The sequence below is a fragment of the Tasmannia lanceolata genome, unplaced genomic scaffold (genome assembly GCF_043159265.1).
Source record: "Tasmannia lanceolata isolate RefF3 unplaced genomic scaffold, GAP_Taslan_0.1 ptg000002l, whole genome shotgun sequence".
NCBI lineage: Eukaryota > Viridiplantae > Streptophyta > Magnoliopsida > Canellales > Winteraceae > Tasmannia > Tasmannia lanceolata.
In genome coordinates, this window is record NW_027518679.1 from 44,716,708 (window position 1) to 44,731,968 (window position 15,261).

A 15,261-nucleotide genomic window follows, 5' to 3' on the forward strand; every position below is an offset into this window, starting at 1 on the left:
GGTAGTCTAGGGGTAATTCTGTCATTGTAGTCACCCTAAGGGTATCAACCCTAAGCCTAGATATAAATGCAACATAAAAGCCTCATTTGAGGGAGGATATTTTTTGGAGCTAGGGTTAGAGGTGGAAAGCTACAGATTGCAGAGAGAGGAGAGGATTGGAGTGTGAGAGAGAGAGAACGAGCAGAAGAGAATGCCAAGAGTTGAGGGAAAGAGAGAACAGAGAGAAGAGAAGGGAAGGAGGGGAGTGACCTCATCTCCAGGGGCCTCCATTGATTTTGGCGGCCTCCAACAAATCCAAATAAACCGTGAACTGGACCAAACCGAACCAGTCAAAATCGGTTCAGTTTGGTTCGGTTATACCTCCCATCGGTTCGGTTACGGTTTGGATTTTCTCCAAACCGATGGGATCTATTCAGTTAAAAAAACCTTCCTAAACCGAACCAGACCGAATCGTGTGCTGCCCTTGATGGGATAATGATTAGGCTAACCAACAATATTCATGGCCGTACACATATATGGCAGTAGGATTCTATTCATGGCCTTATAAGTTGTATTTTTCCATTTTACAAAGCATATGGAAACCAACGGCAATTTGGATATACCGAAGCTTCTTTCTTAATTTTTTTACATGGAAAATACTTTTTCCAATGTTGGGTAAACCCAAACTCATTTTTCCATGGTCTTTTCTTCAAATTTTAAAAAATTTTCTTGTTTTTCAAGAAAAAAAAATCCTTAGAACTTTATTTTTCATGAAATATATTATTTTCCATAATTTTCATTTCCCTGGATCCAAATGCCCTTCTCTGATTGGAAAACCCAGATCAAGGATTTTATCCTGTTGATTGGGGCTATTATCCCCTCTATTCAGAACGGGAACAGCTCCAATAGGTAGCGCATCTTATGCAAGCGGGGTAGCCAATCCCAAGAGTTATTCAAGAAAAATTCGAGCAAGATACCCAATGCCAGAAATAGCTTATCCAATGATTCTTATCCCTATCATGGTTTTTAATTTCAGTTTCGGTACCGGTTTCGGGCCCCACCGAAATTGAAATTTCGGGCGAAATCCGTCAAAACCAGAACAACACTATTTTATTCAATATAAAATTTCGGCTGAAATTACCGCTGAATTTTTTGGTAATTTCGGTCGAAATTTCGGTAAAATATTAATTTAATTTTTTTTTAAAAAAAAAAACAGGTTTTTGGTCGAAATTTCAAAATTTTGGACGAAAAAAATACCATTTCGGGTATTATTGATTTTGGTGTCGGTCTCCACCGAAATTTTGGATTTCGGATTTCGGTCGAAATTTAAAACCATGTCTCTATGTAGGACAGTCCAAGTCCTTGCCAATGGAGAATTCGTCAAAAATAACCAATATTTAACATCCCATGAAAAAGGTCCTATCGAATGGTTAGGATTTTCCTATTAACTCAACTGTTGAAACATGACCCTTCTGCAAATTCTTCCACATCTTAACCCATTTCAACTGTATAATGAAGACTAAAGTAAAGTAACAAGTAAACCGCAATGGCTTAATCAATTTGTCATAAAATTAACAATTAACGTTTATTATTTTATGACTGTTGTCAAAATCTGCTGATCTAAATCCGATCCGACCCTATGCAGATAAATGGAAAAGTAAAACAAGAAGTCACCTCAAGATGCACACCGCGACTTTATGTGGTTCGGTCAAGATGCCTACGTCCACATGCAAATCATTATGAGAAATAAAATTACAAGGATTACATGGGATAAACCTGCAAACCCGCAAATCAAACTCTTCCACTTGCTTCTCAACCAAAACCATGCACAAGAGAAAAAGCCATGAAGATCTCTGTCTTCCTCTCTGTGGTGGGGAAGCAAAGTGTTTGTAAAGTCAAGAACAAGAACAAGAACGGAAGTCTTTCATTTATAATTGAATTACAAAATTACAATAACTACAAGAGAAAAGCGTAGGGAAGCTTAGATGTGGGCAATGCCATCTCTGTGGAGTGTTTGGAAATCCGGGAGATGTTCTTCAAAGGGTGGTTCTCTTTGGTAAACGACAGATGCAGTCCGAATAAGAATCGAAGCAGTAAAGCCCCAAATGAGGAAATTCCCGTTCTCCGTTTCGAAATCAAAGAGATGAGTTATATACTTGCAACCCATCCATTCCATTTCTTCACTTCTATGCTTGTCTTCCTACACAGGAAAACGTCAACCTTAGGAAATGTTAAAAAATATATATATGGTAGTGCCATTGTCAAAATATACATAGTCGATCGTTCCAATATCAGTCCATATGAGATAATGAAATTTTTTTGTAATTATGAATATTAGCGTGCCTACAGAAAATGAAAAAAATACGAGAAAAATGATGGAATTGAATAAGACTTGTTACAAATTATCTTGTTCTTGTGATAAATATGGACCAACTAAGATAGAGTCTCTAGATACAATCAGGTTTCTTAGCAATCAGCTTCCTTCAACTGGGCATTTTTGACAATGCAAACCAATGTTAGGATTTTGCAAACCTGATCCCTGACTACCATGCGGAAAGGGGAAAAATCTATGGAAGAGTCAATGTTCAAGAGAGGAAACTCTCTCTCTCTCTCTCTCTCTACACACACAAAAAAGTGCTTTTGGTCCGTCCACCGGATAAGTTACGGACCATATAACTTATTTGGTCCGTTGACTAGAAACACTATGCACCCACGTTGTTTGGGTGATGCAAACCATTCATTTGATGGGCACTGATATAGATAGGGTGTACCCAAAAACTCATCCCCCATAAGATCATCCTAACCCTTCGATTTGTGGAGGTTAAGATGGACAAGAATAAACCTCCACAAATTGAAGGGTTAGGATAATCCTATGGAGATGATTTTTTGGGCACACCCTATTTATGTCAGGGCCCATCAGATGAATGGTCTGCATCACCCAAACAATGTGGGCCCACAATATTTCTGGTCGACAGACCAGATAACTTATCTGGTTGTGCTGACCAAAAACACTTTTCCGATATACATATTATACATAGGACTTTGTGAAACAACCAATTACTCCAAAAGCTTAAGCCATTGGAGATCGCATTATTTAATCTTTTATGCTTTAACACTCCCCCTCATGTGTGGTCCCTCTTTTTAGGGTCGGCTTACACGTGGCACATGTGACCCCTCTTTAGGCTTCGCCATTACATGTCGATTTTTCTAATATCAAAGAGTTTTGAACCCAGGACCTTTGTTTTGATACCATGTGAAACAATCAATTACTCCAAATGCTTAAGCAGTTGGAGATGGCTTTATTTAATCTTTTATGCTTTAACATCTGCTAGGCAATTTCGCATAAAGCCAATCACGGCTCACATTTTCAGGAAGGAACAGTGAACTCGAGATGAATTAAATGAATAAGACAAAACCTGATATGCGGAACCTCTCTAATGGTGCATTCAATGAAAATAACTACCCATTTTGAATTTCAAATTTCTCGTTTTATATGACTATCATTATCCCCATTTTAAGGGAAATAACCGTCGGTGGATAACCGTCCTAAGTTCAACAAATCAGTATCCAATGAATAACTTGCTCTTACAAGACCTAACTTATCTTATTTTAAAAAATGGTTGTAAACACAGCTACAAAGAGATTCACTACCTTGAGGAACATTTCTAATGGAGCATCGAAAACAGCATGCACTTCGGCAGTGTTAAGAACAGGCTCGAAGTTATCCTTGTCCCTGAGTAGACCAATCACTGGTGAAACACTGAGAAGATGCTGCTTCGAAGTAAAACAACAATCAGTCTTTCGTAAGTAAAAATATATATACAAAGAAGTGGAATGCTTCTATAGGTAGATAGCCGACTCGCCTTTGGTTGATCAGGCTAGTGTTTCAGAATGATATATGTTGGTCAAAACATAGCCCAAGCAAATCTTAGTTTAATCAGCATGACGTAATTGAGTACTCGGTTGATGTGGCTTGATGTGGCTGAGTACTTGGTTGACACATTCATAACTTGTGAGAGTCAAAGAAGTTTTGATTGCATTTCTAGTATAAAATGCAGACTCAAATAAGAACGTATGCAAGGTAAAAAGAGGTCCGTTCGTTCGAGTTGACAATGATGTAGGAGAGTTTTGAAACTATAATCCAGATAGTCTATTTTAGGTCATATGTTGAATCCCTAACGACCCCAACATCGTCCAAATCAGAAGATCTTATAATATGTATTTTGGTCATTTAATGTCGATATATTGTAAAAAACTATGTATAGGTACAGATGATCCCATTTAGAAACCAAAATATGATTAGTCGATAGTAAAAGTGTCTAATTGGTGTGATTTTCAAGCAATCATGGACATCTAACTTAGAGCCTACCAAACGGACTCCCTAGATCAACCATAGCTTTGTCCATTACAATGAGATTGTACCCTACTATAGTATTATCCACAAGAAAAGATGGTGTAGCCATGGCGAACCTTAGAGATGAACGGTTCAAGGAATGCAACAATCCGAACATGAGAGGGATCCAAGCCGATCTCTTCCTTGGCTTCCCTTAATGCCGTTGCAGAGTCATCTTCATCTCCCTCCTCCATCTTCCCTCCCGGTAATGCTACTTCGCCTATAATCATCCATCGTGTACTTCGCATGATCTCCTAGGCCATATTTGGCATCCATGAAAGTTTTTTCCATAGAATATTAGTTTGTCAGGTGGTGTTAGAGAAACAAGGAGGGTGGGAAAAGAAAAACTCTACTCAAAATAGAGTTTTTGTTTTCCTTATTTTTTGGCCACTTCGCATCATTTTCTCACTCATGTCCTCTCAATTCTCTCCTTCTCCCAGTCTCCCTACTCCTCTCCCAACACTTGGTAAGCTAATATTCCATGAAAAAAAAAAATTCATGGTTGCCAAGCAGGGTTAATTGATAAATGAAATCAAAACAGTAGGGATTATTTATTATTACCTGGATGTGTCGAAAGATTTTCGGACCGCTTGGTAAGAATTACACGTAATTCTCCTTGGTGACCTTCGAAAAGGCATACCAGAACAGCGGCCCTCCTCTCCCTCACTCCGGCAACATGGGGCGGGTGAGGGTTTTCTGGTAGAGTCTCGAGGACCCCGAGATGAGAAATTGTGTCTCTTCTACTTTCTAACGTGTTGAATTTTAACTTCTCAGTGAGACTTTGGAGCGCCCAATCAAGATGGTTGTCACCGCCATTAATGGGGGCGTTCGAAGAAATCTCACCCATGATTAGAACAATCACAACCATCCCTTCAACATCATAATATATGATGAGAGGAGGATTACACGTAGGATCATCGGTGTGAATAAGAATCTGGATGACCAATTGAAGTCTCTACTTGTAAGGAGGGGTGAGCCCACCAAGTTGGTGTGATCCTCTATCAAGTTGTGTGGGACCACCTTATGTTCCATCTTAGATCGTGATCTGATGGAGATCATTCGACTAGAGACTGTAATATGCACTGCATACAACTTGGAAGAACCTTGCTAGAGGAATATTTGCAATTTTGCATGGGTTGGGAATCACATCCCATGATAATGACCATAGGGTGACATTATCATTTTGGAATCAACTATATATGCTCGAGGTTGCTTAATGATGCAAGGCAAACAAAATCCCTTGGCCTAGAAATCTCTAGTCTCGAATTTGGTCGTCATAAATCCTTTATATAGAGATTTTATATGTCGTATGCCTGTAAAGTCAAGTATTTTTCAAAAAGTGCTGTGGGGCCCACTTCATAGGATGATCCGAACCGTTCATTTGTGGGCATAACTTATTTACGTTGTGGCCCAGCAAATGAACAGTTCGGATCATCCTACAAAGTAGGTCTCACAATACTTTGAAAAATACTGGACTGCATGCACACACGGTTTGGATCATCCTGTAGTTGAGAATCATCATGACCATCTCACACCTCGGTTGCCATGAAATACGATGATGTGTAATCTAATGTGTTCATCTCTAGGGTTGGGCCTGTAGCCCAATGGTTCAGGGCCATGAGGCTTTGTTTCTATACCTTGAGCTTGCAGGTTCGACCCAGCTTACCTCCCAAAAAAAAAAAAAAAAGTGTTCATCTCAAGATTGACACACTCATATCTTCCTCGGGTTGCTACATGAGGGCCACACGATTGGCAACTGTTGCTGTTAAAAGCTGGACTGGCTCTCAAAAAGTGATCCATATTGAGCTAGCTCTGGAAAGATGTCCTACAACCACAGAAATGGATAAAAAAGATGACCGAATTTGGACTTTAGAAGGTCTTTCTGATGCCTAAGTCTCACATGGCAACAGTAAGAGCTGAGCTAAGTGAGAGAAAGAGCTTGAGAGAGATCATAATGTGTGTTGCGTACCTTGAAGTTTGTCCCCCCTTTATAGACTGGAGTCCCATGCATCAAAGTAATGCTGCCTTTTATATAGTCTTGCCTAATTGGTGAGTTTCTTGGAATACCGCTTTCTAAGTTTATCCTGCTAAGGCGGCTGCGATTTCTATTGAATTTCTATGGCTTCTGGAAGCGTGGCAAAACTACCCTTTTACCCTAACCAGCTTAGAGTCTTCCAAGTGCTGCGTGTCAGCTCCTCATTGAATGATGAGTTGCATTTTGATTAGAGTTTTTTCTCACCCTCTTCTCCCTCATGCCCTCTCTAATCTCTCTCAACACTCTCCCTAGGTCTCTCTCACCAGTCTCACTATCTCTCTCTTACCACTAGGGAAACTAAAATTCCATGAAAATTTTGTTTAGAGCAATGAAACATACGTAAATATAAGACTTTTATTGTCTTCCATATCATATGTTCTGGCTTTTGTAAAAACCGGAGTGTAGAAAATATTTGATTAGTAAAGAGCAATTCAGATCGAAACATAGATGCTTAGTGATCAATAAGGTTTTGAGCCGAGAACACCTTAGCCACGTGTACGTGTGTGCATTGGAAGGAGTATGATAACGTGTTAATAGTATGTGAAAGTTCGTTGTAAGCTCAATAAGGTTAGTGGTCTTATCTGAGGAAAAAAAGTCCGTAATGGTGTACTCTAGGGTTTCCTTTTGAGTTATTAAAAATACGGGAATAGTTCCTACTCTCGCAAAGGTTGTTATTTCTTCCCATTGGAATACACATAAGGAAGTGAAGAGGGTAAAAGACTACCTCAGATTGTTCTTCATTTTGCAGAGGATCATAATCATCTCAGGATCAAGAAATTATTTTTGCCAAAGCATTCCAAAGCCATAGACAGAGGTATCTTTGTCCAATCACTTATTATGTGTAATTTATTGAACAATATGCTTATGGTTTAGATCACACAATCTTAGTATTTTATGGTAAAAGTAAGGGGCTCTATTACCACCCAAAATAAAATTTGATACGAGACAAGACCCCATGTGAGTTGTGTAGATCTCATGTGTGACCATCCATGTTTTCTTCTAACTAGTAAAAGTGCACGTGCGTTGCACGTGGAACTACAGTATGTTAACCACATATAACAACAAAATACATGTTGATTTTACAACTAAAAGCTTCCATCTTCCCCCACTGGTAGGTATGTAAACATTTTAAGTGATGACTACATTTATAAGATGTGGTTGCAACAATCACAAATTAGGCTATAAAACCTTGTCAAAGTGCAATGCAATCTTGTTGTTCTCAGTTCCAATTGCACGGTCCTCCAGCAATCTCTGTGACCTTAAAAAGTCATAATCCATATTAGAGGACACTAATAAAGAGAGCATACAATTATTAATTCATATCTGTGATTCCAATAGAAACCTATAATCATCAATAGTTTTTGTCTCTAATCATATAGTAGGTACCATGTTGGGACATCAAAACGGATCACAAGCACTTTCACTACAACAGAGAACTGGAATGACACCACCACCAAAGAGTAACGCAATTCTTCCGTTAGTCTGCGTAGAAGCTTAAAATGTGAGATATACTATTTTTACATGCAAAACATGAGAAACAAGAAATACGTATTTAAGTCAAACTGCTAAAGAAACAAACCAATGTACTGCTCATAATCATCTGGGTACATCACATATATTTTTACATAGCCATTAGTCTAATAAAACATGAGATCCAAGACATACATATTAAGCCAAACTGCTAAAAAAACAAATTGCAATTTGTTGTACACACTCGGCTAGAAGAACTTATCCTGCACATAGCAACTATTATTAGTTCTCATAAATTAATAAAAAAGCACACACAACCTGCTTTTCAAATTTCAAACCAGCTTCAAGCAAGTTGCCTCAATAACCCATGATGAATATCCACAAACAAGCAGTTGTAGTTCTTCAAGAGCTCTAGGAAGTAGGAACAAGTAAAGTCATCCATCGGACTTTGTTCAAAGAGTTTCATGGTCTGGCAATGACAGGAATCTTGTGAAAATTAGATGCAAATGCAGCATAAAGATGCCAATTGGGTTGGGTAGCAAAGTTGATGGTTGGACATTTGCATTATATAGATGCTTTGCTACTTGCTGGAATGCCTACAAATATGATATGGGTAAAACTATCAGCAAGCAGATATTCCCAGCCAAAATAATACTCAAAACTGTTATATACAAATCGTTCTAAAATTAAAACATTAAAATGCTTTTCAAGATCACGACTCTGGTAGCTTTCATCTCAAGTCGGGATCGAAAATGGCTCAATTTTTCTTATGCATCCTTTTCAATATAGCCAATAAAAAAATGAAAATAATAATTAGTGGGAAACTTGCAAAAGAATGTCCATTCTGAACTGGTGCACAAAGAAGCTCGGAAACAGAAAATTTTCTGCCCGGAATCTAATGGAAATTAAGTGTACCAATGATGGAAACAACACAACAGTAAAATTTAGCTCAACAGTACAGTTCTATTCAATACATCATCATTAAACGAAACAAAACCTAACATGTGTAAATTAAAGCAATTTGCATTTAAACCTTTTCGTCAGAATTTTTTTCATGAAGTTTCATCCAAGAAATGTTTAACAAATTATAGAATAATGTTTAGGCAGAGAAAGGGAACCTTAGTCATGTACCAAAATCCGGGTTCTCCTCAATGCTCCATGGAAATGCTCTTCAAAATAAAGTGTAAGTAAAAAATCTCAGCACCTTTAGGACCTACTTGGAACTTTTTGATTTCAAGAAGGATACTCTAGGAGGGGAAAAAAGGAAAAAGAAATGAAAGATTCTAGAAATAAAAATAGGCATCCAACAAAGATGAGATATTTCTTGTATCAAGACCAGAAGCGGCAATATTCCTCATATATATATATATATATATATATATATATATATATATATATATATATATATCATCCATTACCGCTGGAAATCGCAAAAGAAGTCACCAAATCAATTTCCTATTTCCAAAACCGACTAAACCCAAAGCAGATCAACCGTCGAAGTGCTCTGCTTCCTCGTGTAATTGAGGAGGATTAGCGTAGTAGTTGGAAGCGATTTTCAGTATGAGGCCCATCTGTTGGAATGCTTGCCAGATAAATTACCTACATCATCAAACAACTTCAGCAAATCACACCTATACTTTTGTTGCCAGTATTTTTTCTTGAAGAATAGGGTAGACACCATAACTTTCAAGCTTTTGGATGTGAGATGTACATGCATCTTATGCATAAAGAAGATATCTACAAGGTTCTGATGATACGAAAAAAAACAAAAAAAAACATCAAACACCTTAAATCTTTCGGGCATCGTCAAAGTCAAATCAATAACCAAGAAGGTTCTGATGATACGAAAATAATAACCAAGTCTGATGATATCTTCGTTTTGATCTATTGTTGTTGTTGACACCACAACAATAACCAAGAAGAAAATCTAAACAATCTAAATAGAGTACCCTCTTTAATTAACAAAAAGGAAACAAACATAAGATCATGCTTGGTTGTTTAAAACACATTCTCTTGGTTTAGATGAAGAAATCTAAAAAATACACTATCTTAATATTTAGAGGCAAAATTATAATAGATCAAAATTTTACTTGAATGATTAAAATAAGATGTTGGTATTATTATTCATGACATTCTAAAGGAATATAAATGTCAGTAGACCGATTTCAGAGAGGCAAGTGTATCCTTTGATAATCGACATGATCAGTCAAGCCTACACCAAACCTAATTATCCGGTTAAGAAAACTGAATTATACATTTAATTTAAACCGAACAAATATTGATCAGAACTGCTAATAAAATCCATTAAGAGCATATATTACCAGGAAAAAAAAAGCAGACACCTATCTCCGTCAAGTCCCATCAAGTCAATTTAAAAAAGAAGAACACCTACAATAAAATAGAAAAGTCAATATTTCGACAAATAAATTAGTAAAGTGAACAAATCTAAATCATAAATTTACTATTAAAATATTTGAAAGAAATATGAAAACAGAGAATGGTGGGTTTTTTCCTTGAGAAGGAAATGAATCAAATGAACAGGAAAGTTGGCATAGGGAATAGAGCAATAACATATTTATGTAACATTATTTTATTTTTTCATAGCAGAAACAACATGAAAATTTCAAACAGACCACTATGTGGATGTTTGTTAGCTAATCCAATAATAATTGAACAATTTGCACATAAACAAAGATGTTTGTGAAACAAAGTCCAGTAGTCAATGTGATTGTAATTGCAATCTAAAAGAAACTTCTATTGCATGGAGTTCATACAAGGAACTGTTTTAAACATTCAAGCAGTTGCACACCTCGTCACATTCAACTACTATCTGAGCATGCCTGTGTGTGTATTAGTAGATAATCTGTTAGAAAATGCAGTCTCCAAGACAAATAAAGACATACCAAAACAAAGGGTTCGAAATTTTGTTTCCCATTTAGATATGGTAAAGTCAGTACTCATAAAACGTATAAGAACTCTCTTCTCAATTCTATTTGTCGGATTTTGTGTAAATTTTTTTTCCTTTCAATGATTTAGAGGGAAATGATATGGTTAATTGGTTATGGCTTATTTGAAGGGATATCAAGGGTTTCTCAGAATACAAATTGAACCACGCCGGTTGAAGTTATTTTTCCATATATAGCGAAACAATGAAAAAAATAGGAAATTATTGTAAAGTTTTCCCTGTGAAAAAATAACTTTTTTTGAAGTTTTTCCTCACTTTTCGCCCCATTGTTTTATTATTAAGCAGAGAGAACTCCACCTTCACTATCAAGTGCGGTAAAGGAAAAGATTGAAAAGAATTCTACCAAAATTGTTCCTCTGCCACAAAAAAAAAAAAAAAAAAAAAAAAACCCATGTAACTAAATGATAGATAAGTTACAAAGTTGAATCAAGAATCGGCCAATTCAAGTCAACCGACACCAGCTTTTAGAGACATATGAGCGAGAAAGAGAGAAGCATTTCAATTCGGGACAAATGAAGTAAAATAGTATAAAATTCATAGCTCAGTTGAGAAATTAGAATTTAAAAATCGATAGGAGTAGTGCCTCATCGTTCATGCCCAAGAGTTTATGATGTACATAAAAAAAAAACCCACACATAGAGAGAGGGAGACAAGGAAAAACAATTTCCATACGATATAACCTATTATAGGGAGCATTTACTCATACATCGACTGCTATACTGCTATTTACCACCCAATATTAACAAAAGATAGATGATCCAAGTGTCAAAAAAATGGATGGATCTTGCATTGATATTTATTCAAAAGACATACAGCTGAATAAAAAATCTAATTAGAAAATCAAAACCTAATCAGTTGATGGAATGGCTTTAAAAGAACAAACGATTGGTTCGTATGGCGGGTCCACCTTTGCGGGGTCCACAAAAAGCGACCAATCGGTGGCTTTATAAGCCACTTAAGCGCAGGGAGCTCCCTACGCAGCTGCACATGAACACTTTCCTCACAAATGAAACCATTTATATGAAGTTAATCGTAAGAATAAAAAACTTCCATTGATAATCTTTATAAATCTCTAAGGAAAAAAAAACTCTTGATAACCTTTTTAAATCATCAATTAACGATAAGCAATTCATAACTATCATCTTCAGAATCATCCACAACAAGAGCAGAATAGGGGTTGTTATGCAACAACTGTTGTTTACTGGGGCCTGGAGGAAGTGAGCAGATTTGTTAAATAGCCTTGGGTGATCTAGAAATATAAGAAATTCATTACTGCAAATCCAAAATAAATTAATCCAAGCATGATTATGTCTGGAATAAATGTGCTCTATTGGCCACTCATGTGTCCTAAGCACTGTCATGCATGGTAGCCTATGCTGAAATCACACCTAAACATATCATTATGCAAGAAGCCACATCACTTACAAAACAAAGATGTAATTTTCTTTCACTAATGAACGATAAAAAGTACACATTGGAAAAAAATGTGTGAATCATAGATTTATAAACAAAATCCCAAAACTAAAATTTCAGTGTAGAAGTTTCTACACAGCACCCATCTAGATCATACATTGATGCAAAGTAGGTCCTAATAGATCACTTATTAAATGTCAAAAAAATGAAAGTTATTTAATTCCAACCATAAAAATTGGTATGTTGGTGTGTTAGTCACCAAAAAGATATGTTAGGGCATTTTTTCACCATATCAACTACCTTTATTTGATTTGATCTTACATTTTACATAGAGGAGAAATTGACAATGATTTTAAGCAAAAAACGTCAAATGCAGGCAACGACCAAAACTGCTCAAAATTTCAAAGAAACATTGTGAAGAGATAAAACACAAGTATTTACCAATGTTTTGCTTCTCACATGCATAAATCAAACTATCACTGAAATCAGGGGCGGAGCTACATGTAGCATAAGGTGGGCAGCTGCCCTTGTTGAGTTGGGCCAAACTCCTTAATAGGCCCAACTCAAATGGGCCCAGCCTTATGTATAAGCAGCCCCCCCTTATGTATAAATCCTGGCTCCGCCACTGACTGAAATCCAACTTTTCTATCATCATATCTTATGAATGTCCTACATTGGCTTTTAGGAGAGACAACAATCTATATCATCTCCCCCAACAAAACAACAAATTGGTTTAGGAGAGACAACAATCTATAACATTTCCCCTAACACAACAATAAATTGGTAACAGAGCTAAGGGAATTCTCTCCTTTTATCATTGTCAATTTCTCATCAACATTTATCATAGTAAAGGGAGATGTGGTTCGTTCTTTGCCCATTTGATTGGTTGCAGCAATGAGACCAACCTGAACATGAAATTGGTCACTCACGTGTATTGTCATTAGGCCTATCGACGTCATCAATGAGATGGTGATATCCTGAAATCACTGGTCTAGATTTCACTTTGCCAATAATCATCAATTAATTAGCAGTACAAAATCAACACTTCATTAACATACATGTCATAGTTCTTAAGTCACTAATTCACCTTTTTTTTCTAGAATAGTCTAATTATATAGGGTGCTTAGGATTCAGGTTCTATTTCGTTCAATAAACAAGTACCCGGTATTTAAAAAAAAAAAAAAAAGTCTAATTATACTCATGCAAAATTAAGGGGCTATGAGAAATGCTTAAAGTGCTTCCACTAACTTTGGCCATTGTAAAAAATTAAAGCAGAATATAAACAAGTCCTTTTATAGACAAATTATTGCTTAGTATTGCATAAATCATCAACTTTTTGGTCTCACATTCTCAGAATTAATCTACAAAATTGTTGATCACCTGTAGCAATTAAAATACAAGAAAATAAAAAAATTGGCTTCATACCTCAACAGACCCATTATACATTAAAAAAACGCTGACCATCTGAGCTAGCAGCCTAGCAATATTGCAAGCTCTGTGTATAGTTCATATGAAGAATAGACAATAACTAAGAGATACACCAATGCCACCGGACCAACTGCGACTTGACTCAATGACTCAAATATAGAATAAATAAAGATAGGAATGAAACCAGAATCTGTGTATAAAAAACGATATAATTCAATCAAGAAAAGAAAAGTGTAGCATATAAGGGAAACCAAATACACTGAAAGGAATAAAAGTGCAATATACTTAAATGAAAGCAAAAATCTCTTAGCATTTCCAGGAATTATAGTTCACAAATGAAATAATCACCGATCTCCATGCAGAAATTCTCTTGAATATCCATCAACAAAGACAAAAATTGATCAAAGAAGACGGTGAAGAATAAATACAGAGAGAGAGAGAGAGAGAGAGAGAGAGAGAGAGAGAGAGAGAGAGAGAGAGAGAGAGAGAGATACGGACGGAACAAGCGCCTACGGTGATTCCAACCATAAGATCGTCCTGCAAATACTCTCTCCACCTGTACCTTTCCCAAAAAAAGAAGAGAAAAAGTACTCTCTCCACCTGTAGGTTCATGCTCTTAAGCTCTGGATGCCATCTGGAAGCAAAAGGATGGAAGAAGAAGACAACAAGGAATTAGAAGATGGAAGGGGTTCTTTAGTCTGAAGAATTTGGATCCAATCTCTTGATCTCAAATCCAGCTTGCCGATCACACTCATCAGGCTGGGGGAAAACATTACTGGCCTTTCATTGTGTTAGGTTTGAAGGAAGTCGGGAAAAGCTTAGCAAGGGGTCCAACGATGGTGGTGGTGGTCAGAAGAAAATATGGTTGAGATTGAGGGAGAGAGCAGTGAAAGAGGGTGGAGGGGCATGGAAAGGAGAACAGAGGGTATAGATAGAAGGAGAAAAAAAAGGAGATAGAGGCCGAGAGAGCTGGCAGCGTGAGGTGACACCTGTGGCGAAATCGATCGGTTTGGCAGACACCTGTGCAGATGAACAACTATTGGTTGGAGAGACGGTGGATTTCGTGCTTTAGGGGAGATGAGTGTTGTTGGTACTTGGTAGAAGGAGCGGCGATCTCTTGGACGGGTATGAAGGGGTAATTCAGAAGATGAATTGACATCTGGTGGGATTTTTGGACTTATCCCAGGGGCAAACCACAATTGAAAATGACGGAAAAACCTTGAGAAAAGAGGATACAGAAGGAAGTTTATCAAAATATAAAGTGGGCCACACATGGTGTTTGAGGAGAAGTTGGTTGATGAAATTTGAAGGTGTAGGCTTTTAGAATAGTAAGGATTGTTGGTACTTGGTAGAAGGAGCGGCGATCTCTTGGACGGGTATGCAGGGGTAATTCAGAAGATGAATTGACATCTGGTGAGATTTTTTGACTTATCCCAGGGGCAAAGCACAATTGAAAATGACGGAAAAGCCTTGAGAAAAGAGGATACGGAAGGAAGTTTATCAACATATAAAGTGGGACACATATGGTGTTTGAGGAGAAGTTGGTTGACGAAATTTGAAGGTGTAGGCTTTTAGAAT

General features: G+C 37.0%; 1 protein-coding gene and 1 long non-coding RNA gene across 3 annotated transcripts; both read right to left on the reverse strand.

Annotated features, from left to right (window-relative positions):
- Window positions 1–1,882: 1,882 nt before the first annotated feature.
- LOC143885363 (nudix hydrolase 15, mitochondrial-like) lies at window positions 1,883–5,274 on the reverse strand. 2 transcript variants are annotated; one of them, XM_077389503.1, is made up of 4 exons: window positions 4,934–5,271; window positions 4,450–4,592; window positions 3,631–3,750; window positions 1,883–2,179 (listed from the first exon to the last, which is right to left on the reverse strand). In XM_077389503.1, the coding sequence occupies exons 1-4, from the start codon at window positions 5,238–5,240 to the stop codon at window positions 1,961–1,963; spliced, it is 789 nt and encodes a 262-aa protein (XP_077245618.1). In that variant the 5' UTR covers window positions 5,241–5,271; the 3' UTR covers window positions 1,883–1,960. The 2 variants fall into 2 exon arrangements, with proteins under 2 accessions (XP_077245618.1, XP_077245626.1); XM_077389511.1 differs by lacking the exon at window positions 3,631–3,750 and having other exon boundaries at window positions 4,934–5,274.
- Window positions 5,275–7,504: 2,230 nt separating this feature from the next.
- Window positions 7,505–14,943, reverse strand: LOC143885373 (uncharacterized). The gene is made up of 5 exons (XR_013253258.1): window positions 14,182–14,943; window positions 10,199–10,265; window positions 8,196–8,473; window positions 7,794–7,889; window positions 7,505–7,665 (listed from the first exon to the last, which is right to left on the reverse strand). It is a non-coding gene; the product is annotated as an uncharacterized LOC143885373 (long non-coding RNA).
- Between the last annotated feature and the right edge of the window lie 318 nt (window positions 14,944–15,261).